Genomic DNA, 8,758 nt, shown 5'->3' with positions numbered 1-8,758 from the left:
ACCCAATGAATGCCCTGTGAGTCACATTGCTAGTTTCTTGGAGAAATGCGACACAGTGAAAATCAACAATGTGAGTGAGGATGCTATTCGACTACGCCTTTTTTCCTTTCTCTCTTCGAGATAGGGCAAGGGAGTGGTTGAGAAGATGAAGGTGTCGGAACTTTTGATACATAGGGGAAACTTGCCAAAGCATTCTTGGTGAAGTTTTTGGGGCAAGAAAAGACTGCGAAGCTGAGGAACGAGTTAGCAACCTTTGAGCAATATGACAACGAATCATTGTATGAAGCATGGAGAAGGTTTCTACGTTTGCAAAGACAATGTCCTCATCACGGGATTCCTGAATGGATGTTGATACAGACTTTCTACAATGGTTTAACACATGAGTTTTCGTATCTACATCGATGCTGCTTCAGGCGGTTCCCTTATGACTAAGAATCCAACCGAAGCAAAGGAGTTGATTGAGAAGATGGCGGCCAATGACAACTACCATCCAAATGGTCGCAATCGTGCTAAGAAGGGGCGGTAAATATGATGTTGATGAGCTAACCACTTTGACTAATACTGTGCAGGCACTATCTCACAAGTTTGATCGACTCCAAGCTGGTTCAACTATGATGGTCTCATGTCAGATGTGTGGAGTACAAGGACATGCTGCTACTGAATGTCAAATCAACAATGATAGGATGACAATTGAGCAAGCCAATGCTCTTTATAACTCCAATCTAAAGCAGCCATATGATCCTTATTCTAACACGTACAATGAGGGATGGAAGCACAATCCTGCATTCTCGTACAAGAACACTCAAGCACAACTCAATCCGCCTCCTCCACCTCGCAACAACTTTAATGCACCACAAGGTTTTCAAGTTAGAGCACCATTCAATCATCATGTCAATCAGGGTGTTAATCAGCAACCTCCTCCAATTCAACAGAAGAGCAACTTGGAGATTATGATGGAGAACCTTTTAGCCCAACAAACTAACTTTATGGCTCAACAAGGTAAGCAAAATGAGAAGACTGATAACGCAATTCAACAGATTCAAGCTCAGAATAAGCTCTTGGAAAGTCAAATAAGCCAACTTGCACATCAGGTGGGCCAATTATCAAAAGCTCCTGGTCATTTTCCAGGTAATAGTGAACAACCACCTAAGGCTCATATCAATGCTGTGATTTTGAGGAATGGAAAAGAGCTAAAAGATCATCCTTTGAAGGAGCAATCTAAAAGAAATGTGGAAGAGATGGTTCAAACTGAGAAAGTGGTAGAGAATGAGATTGTTGAAGAAGGAAGAGGGAACCTACTCTACCCTATTCGTCCATACACGCCACCAGTTCCATTTCCACAAAGGCTAGCCCGTGCAAAATTAGAGAAGAAATATGGGAAGTTCCTTGATATACTGAAGAAGCTGCACATAAACATACCATTCTTGGAAGCTATCTATGAGATGCCCTCTTATGCAAAATTTCTGAAAGACATGCTCTCAAACAAGCGGAAGATCGAGGAAAATGCAACTGTTTCACTTACAGCAGAATGTAGCGCTATTTTGCAGAATAAGCTTCCTAAGAAGCTAGGAGATTCGGGTAGCTACTCTATTCCTGTGAAGCTTGGAGATATTGAAATAAAAAAGGCGCTTTGTGATCTTGGGGCAAGTGTTAGTTTAATGCCTTTGTCAATTTGCAAGAAGCTTCAATTGGGTGAACCAAAACTTACACGTATTTCCCTACAATTAGCAGATAGAACGTAAAGTATCCACTTGGTATCCTTGAAGATGTCCCTCTCCGTGTTGGGAAGTTTTTCATTCCATGTGACTTTGTAGTAATGGAGGATGGAGGAAGATGCGCAGGTCCCTATCATTCTTGGGAGACCTTTCCTGGCCACTGCTGGAGCCATCATTGACATGAAGAATGGAAATATTACCTTTGAAGTGGGTACTGAGAAGATGGAGTACAATCTCACGAACTCCATGGAAGCTCCCTCTATGGGAGAGACTATCTATAGAGTGGATGCTCTAGATGAGGCGATTGAGGTAAAAGCTTCTAATCTACAACTTGATGATTCACTGCAAACCGTCCTCATGGGAAGTGCTAATGAAGAGGATTGGGAAACTAGGGAGTACAAGAGGCTCTTAGAGGAACCACATTCATTACCTAGTGTTGAGCCTAGCAAGGAGGTGTTGACACACGAAGAATCTAAGGAGCGGGCTATGCTTCCTGAGGTAGAGTTAAAAGCTTATGAAAAGTCAAGGTTGTACAAAGAACGAAGGAAAAGGTGGCCTGACCAGCATATCATGCAGCGAGGATTTCATGAAGGATAGTTAGTTTTACTATTCAACTCTCGATTGAAGCTATTTCTTAGTAAGTTTCGCTCAAGGAGGTCTGGTCCATTCAAAATCCTTCAGGTTTTTCCGTATGGCTCGGTTGAGATTTGGAGTGAAGCAACTGACTCCTTTGAGATAAATGGACGACGTCTTAAGCACTATCGAGAAGGTGAAGCTATTGAAGTGAAGGCGGTTTACACACTTTCCGACCCTTATTCAGAGTGATGTGAAAAGGTGGTCAAGCTAGATGACCTTAAACTAGCGCTTCTTGGGAGGCAACCCAGGCTTTCTCTTTTACTTTTCCTATTATTTTTTTTTTAGAGGTTCTTTAGTTTATATTTTTAGTTAGTTTACTATTGTAGTTGTATTATATGATTAGTTAGTCTACGTATTAGGTATAGGATTTAGGAATCTAGTATTTTTTTTTTAGTGTATACTTTCCTTAGTTTTTTTGGTGTGTGTTTGTATAGGTGGACTCTGGAACTATATGAGCGTGACAATTTCAGTGGAAACTGCCAACCTACAGCAGTCCATACCCACCAATCGCGACCACATTGCAGTCCAAAAAAAAAAAAAAAAAAAAAAAAGGAAAGGAGAAGCATCCCACGCAGGCAGTAGGAACTGCCAGTCCATCGCAGTGTGCTCCCACAACCGCCAACCCATCGCGGTTCCGCCTGTAATGCACTCAAACCCATCGAAAAAAAAAAAATTTCGAACTGCCACCACGTTGCAGTTCAGTCTCGCATACTGCCAACCCTTGGCAATTCCTCCTGTATTTCACGAAGCCCATCGAAAACAACAGCAGAAAAAAAAATAATAACGACGAGAGAGAAACTTACTGAAACAAGAACTGAAGTGGGGATTCGCACTCCATTGTTGTTGCCCCTTGATGCTCGAATTTGGTACTTCAAGGCTGACCCAGTCTCTCCCTCCTTCGTGTTGTTTTGGTCATTGAACTCCATTGAAATCAGTGGTGAAATTCCCCTGTTCTTTGGTCGAAATTTGGCTACTGGGTTTGGATTTTCATGGCTGTAATTGCGGTAATTCGTGATTACATTCGCTGTTTTTCCATCCTTTCTTGCATTGGCTTCTTGAAATTTGAATAATTGCTGCGAGTTTGCCTTGGTTTTCATCAATATATTGACTCGACATTTCAACGAATCTCACGAACCACTTGCTGCAAGTTTGATTGTTTGGGGATTCTCGGACCCTCAATTCGAATAATTTGAGGTTCTCTTTTATTGCTGGAGTCTTTGGGGAAGGACAAATGGCGTGATTTCCGACTATTTCGAGATATATTTGTGACACCAAATTGTTCGAGTGTCTTGATTTTGATCGACGATATTGTGTGTGGGTACTGTTTTACTCATTGACAAGGGTGGCATTGTTTTTCATGACTTTGACTATTCTAGTTGACTTGTTTGCCACTGAGATTTGGGTCCTACTTCTAAGAGTCAACGAGTTGACGGACATGATTAAGCTCCTGGAGAATTTTTGCACCTGGATGCAATCTGGAGGGTTCCCCAATCCTCCTCTCTTCCTCCTGAGATCTTGTGAGTACCTCTCCCCTTTCTTTTGTGCCTTACTATTGCAATGTGGACATTGCACCTTTAAGTGTGGGGGAGGGATTCATTGTATATAGTCGTTTGTTCATTTTTCTTTGTTTTTGGTAGTTCTTTTTCTTTTTTAGGTTAGTTCGATATTTCCAAGTTGAATGGCAATTCAAGTGAGAACTTTGAAACACATTGCTTTGAATGTTTTGTTATGAATCAACTTGCACTGAATTGATGATCTATTGCATGAAGATAGCATAAATCCCTCTGTGATTCGGTTTGTGCTAGAATGGTCTCCTTTGATATTGACTCGACCGACAATAATAGCTTGAGTACCTTGGTGAGGAATTTAAGCCATATTCGACTGTTGCACATTATTTCAGTCGTGTTCTTTTCATGTGTGTTAGTTATCCTTCATGTAACTTGAATCTTGGATTTGCCTGTGACTATTTGAGACTTTGCGATGCAATATGGAAGAATGATTGATGTTCTATCTAGATGATTAGAGCTTCAACATCTTAGGGCCACAATAATTTTTTCCTTTTTATATTTACCCCTAGGATGAACCAATTTGAGCCTCATAATTGCCTTTTTGATAGCCTTACATCATATGCCTTAGAGCCTTTTTTTTTTTAGGTTTTGTCTTGAAGGTGGATCAATTGGTATCCCTATGAGTAATTCGAAACTTGAAAAGAAAAAGAAAAAAAAGGAGACATCGATTCTTGAAAACAAAAGGAATTTGAAGAAAAAAAGAAAGGAGATGAATTTGAGAAAAAGAAACAAAATGGGGAAGAATGAAGAGAATATATCTATATATATATAATCCCCAAGTATGTGCATTATCTCCTCAATGTAAGTTTCAATGTTCATACAAGTTCCTTGGTTGTTGTTTGAAAGAAATTATTGTGAAAGAAAAAAAGGGCAAGCTTATATGGAGTTTGGTGGATATAAGGATGGATTGAACCCGACATTTGGAATATGTAGTGGGATTAAGTTTTCTTTTATTTTTGAGCACCACATTCCCAAATAACGTTATCCAACCCCCTTTAACCAAGCCTACCCTTTTTATAGAACTCATGACTTCCGTGTTGCATCCTAACAGTATAAGTGGAGAAAGTCAATTTGCAAATCTAAAGAAGACAGTTACATGAAGTTGATGTGCTTTATTGCATTTAGGATGAGTGATTCTTATTCTAACCTCTTAAACACATGAGGGCTTCTTTGTTTTGTTTTGCACAACTAGAGTGAGAAGCTGTTATTGTACAACTGAGTCAAGTTTGGGGGAGATGTGTGGTAAGACTGGTTGATCACTGAGGGTGCTAAGTCTTGTTTGCATTGAAAATTGATTTGTGCTTGTTGGTTTGTAACGAATAAATGATTTCGAAAGAAAATGAATTAGTTTCTCATGACTATCTTGTTTTGCTATTCGGTTTGGGAATTCATCATTTGGCTTTGTAGGTATGCCTTCTGAAAACCTTCACGAGACCTTACTCGTCCACTAGGGTAGCCTAGGGGTTTAAAGGGCTTGTTGCACGTGCTAAGTGCAATCGTGATTCCTACGACAGTGAGTATAGGTTTTACGCTTCCTTAGATAGTTTTTTTTTTTTTTATTTTCCTCGAGGACGAGAAAAGGTTAAGTGTGGGGGAATTTGATAACACGTTTATATACTCATTTTTATGTGATATATTTGTGTGTGTTCACCATATTTTTCCCATATATTTAATCTCTTAGAGCTATCATTCTTTACTTTTCGCTATTGCTCTTCTCGGTGTATTTGTTTTGTTTTTGTAGGATTATGGCGTTTATTGGAGTTGATTGGGATTTGCACGAAAGCTTGGATGATTGCGGAGCATTCAAATGGATTGATAGCTTTATCCGGCGATGATTTTGAAGATATATTGCGATATGGCTTTGGTAACCATTAATTACCATGCCTAAGGAGCTACAAAATGGACTTTTGATAGCAAGAGAACAAAAAAACAGCATAAACCGCCACCCTTTGGCGGTCCTTTCAAGCTTACCGCAAGGCCATGGCGGTCTCCAATTCAATATTACGTAATCTTAGTTTTAGAGTGTTTTAGGAGTCCAAATCCTAGTCAAACTACTTGTATTTGGATAGATATAAATAGGTTTTGGATAGAATTTGAAAAGGAGATTCTTTTAGGGAGGAAATCACGTTACTTCTTCCTTTGGACGCTTCTTCACGTTTTTCATCCACATTCTCCATTATTTTTCCTCAAGCTTTGTTTTCGACATTCAAGTTTGCAATTTCATCAATTAATTCAAGTATTATTTTTCTTCTCTATCTATTTATTATTATTGTTAATCATGCTTCTTTTAATATTTATTTTGTTTATTCAATCATCATGTGTGAGTAGTTTTTATTCTAGGTTAGGTTGAACCCTAACATGAATTGATGCTTGTTTAATTCTCAATTCCCAAACTTGATTAATTTATGATTCATTTATTTTAGGGTTGGTTTTAATTATCAATTTATGACTAGAAATAGTATACTTTGAATGTGATTATTTTTGCAACGAAAGTTGAATCTTAATCGAATCTAGAACCCTAAATTAAATAAAGGAAATCATCACGAAAGTAGTTGATGGAATTTATTAGGATGTTAGGATGCTATGTCTAAAGTCCTTAATTTGCATGACTCCATGAAAATAGGCATGATTGCATTGTTAGGGAAGCTATTGATTGATCGAAAGAAATCCTTAGTATTATTAGGGCGCGTCTATCCTATGAGTTATTTATTTGTTAATTAAGGAAGAAGGGATTGTTTGTGGCATTAATTCGTGTTAGTGGGGATACTTAAACCTAGATGTCTTTAGTCTTTGATTCACTCTTGATAAATTCATTTGCTTTTAGTTATTTAGATTAGTTCATCATCACTTTTATTGATTACTTGCTTAGTATTAATTAGAGTCAATTTAACTACTTTGAATCAGTTAGTCTCTTGGGATTCGATCCTTACTTGGCCGACTACATTAGTTAGGAGGAATAGCTAGGTTATTTTTGTTAGGTACGCGACACACCTTTCATATTTACTTGGTTATTTTATTTTTCTAGGCGGAGAATTCATAGTAGGGGACTTTTAGATCGAAAAAGTGGCCTACCGTTTCGTTTACACAAGGTACGTACATAGTCTACGTGCTATATGGTTTAGAAACATGCCTTAGGGATGTTTTTATTTATTAGTATCATGTATAGGACTTTGTTGTTCATATATATGATTTACTGAAATTGTTTTACATGTTACTTGCCTGTGTGCTACATGTAAGCTAAGAATATTTATGAGTATGACTGTTTGTATGGAAGTTTGATGCAAGCAGATAAGTTCAGTTTTTGGTATTAATTCGTGAGTGAATTAATGTAAGTAAGTTGGAATCATGTGTTACATAGATTTCTTGGAGATTATTGATTTATCTTATAAGAACCGTGGATCTTATTTGGTAAGTATGAGTTATACCTATATAAAGGTACGATTTCTGTTGGCTGGTTCAACAAAGGATAAAAAGAAATAAAGGAGTCTTGATTGATAAGTTGTGAACACTTGTTTCCAAAGATAAAAAGGATTCTTGTATGATTGTGTGATTATTATTTATGTGTTATTTTCTTGGTTGTGTCAACACAAGTAATAAAATATATTTAACGTAAAGTGAAACGAGAATAAGTTATAGACTTTAGACTGGTGCACGTCTAGAGTTGGACACTAAGGGTTGGGATACATAGTCCGCCGTGATATGTATTTTTCGAGGATTGGATTGATCACCATTCCTCTTTAGTTCAAAGGTTCCTCAATATCGTAGGTCATTTTGGTTTACGGAGTCATGACCATATTTCCTATTTTTGGTTTGGTCAAATCGTCCAATAACTATTCCATTAAAGTAATAAAAGTTGGGTCAAGTGTAGTTCAGTAAAAGTTGTCTGTAGAGTATTATTTATTTATGTTATTATTTATTCCTGCAAGTTATTTTTGTAGTATCATGCTTAGGATTATTTATGTCTGATATGTAGTACTCAGCTTTGCTGATTACGTGCTTGTTTGTGTGTGTGATCATGGCTTTGCCTATTGATCCTGTGATGATCCTTCTGGTGAGCAGAGTCAGTATTGTATATGACATTACAGGTTCGCAGATGCATCTCATTGGGAATCTGGAATGGGAGGCTTATACTTAGCATAGTTTTAGTTGTTTTCGTAGGGACATCTTTACTTAAGTTTGAGGTTTATTTAGTTGGTGTGTTTTAGTTTCCAAACATTTGTCATTTATTTAACGAGTTTCAATAAAGTTGGTTTTTAGTAAATTGTTTTCCGCTGCAAAATTCTGAGTAAGCCAAAACGTTAACACACGGGCGATAATGCCTGGGTAATTCTCTAGATTTGTTATAAAAGTATTTTCTAGAAAGAGAGAATTATCGGGGTGTTACAGGGACTAACTCCTAGCTCGGACCTCAAAATTGATCGATTGAAAAGCCGGAAATTTTTTTTTTACCATATCTAAGGGGTTCGTGAGCTCAAAAGCTGAATTCGTTGAAGTCCAATTTTTCGCGTCTGTTTCATGCTCATCTTGGACGAAAATTGTAATTTGAGCGTAAATCCTAGCTCGGACATTAGAATTGAGCGATTCACAAGCCTGAATTGTTTTTTTATCATTTCTAAAAGGTTTGTGAGCTCAGAAGCTGAATTCATTCAAGTACGATTTTTCGTGTCTGTTTCCTACTCATCTTGGCCCAACATCGTAATTTGGGCCAAACTCCTATCTCGGACATCAGAATTGAGCGATTCCAAAGCCTGACATGTTTTTTAACCATTTCTAAGGGGTTCGTGATCTCAGAAGCTGAATTCCTTGCAGCCCAATTTTTCGCGTCTGTGTCCTTCTCAT

At 37.8% G+C, this 8,758-nt stretch overlaps 1 protein-coding gene and 1 non-coding gene across 2 annotated transcripts; one reads left to right on the top strand and one right to left on the bottom strand.

Annotated features, from left to right (window-relative positions):
* Positions 1 to 228: 228 nt before the first annotated feature.
* Positions 229 to 335, bottom strand: LOC125494539 (small nucleolar RNA R71). Its single transcript, XR_007270786.1, has one exon. It is a non-coding gene; the product is annotated as a small nucleolar RNA R71 (small nucleolar RNA).
* Positions 336 to 476: 141 nt separating this feature from the next.
* LOC130590072 (uncharacterized) lies at positions 477 to 1,742 on the top strand. Its single transcript, XM_057391964.1, has one exon. It carries the CDS (start codon positions 477 to 479, stop codon positions 1,740 to 1,742), a length of 1,266 nt encoding a protein of 421 aa, XP_057247947.1.
* The last annotated feature ends 7,016 nt before the right edge of the window (positions 1,743 to 8,758 follow it).

The sequence above is a fragment of the Beta vulgaris genome, chromosome 1 (genome assembly GCF_026745355.1).
Source record: "Beta vulgaris subsp. vulgaris cultivar EL10 chromosome 1, EL10.2, whole genome shotgun sequence".
NCBI classification, from domain to species: Eukaryota; Viridiplantae; Streptophyta; class Magnoliopsida; order Caryophyllales; family Amaranthaceae; genus Beta; species Beta vulgaris.
This window is presented reverse-complemented; position numbering and strand designations above follow the sequence as displayed.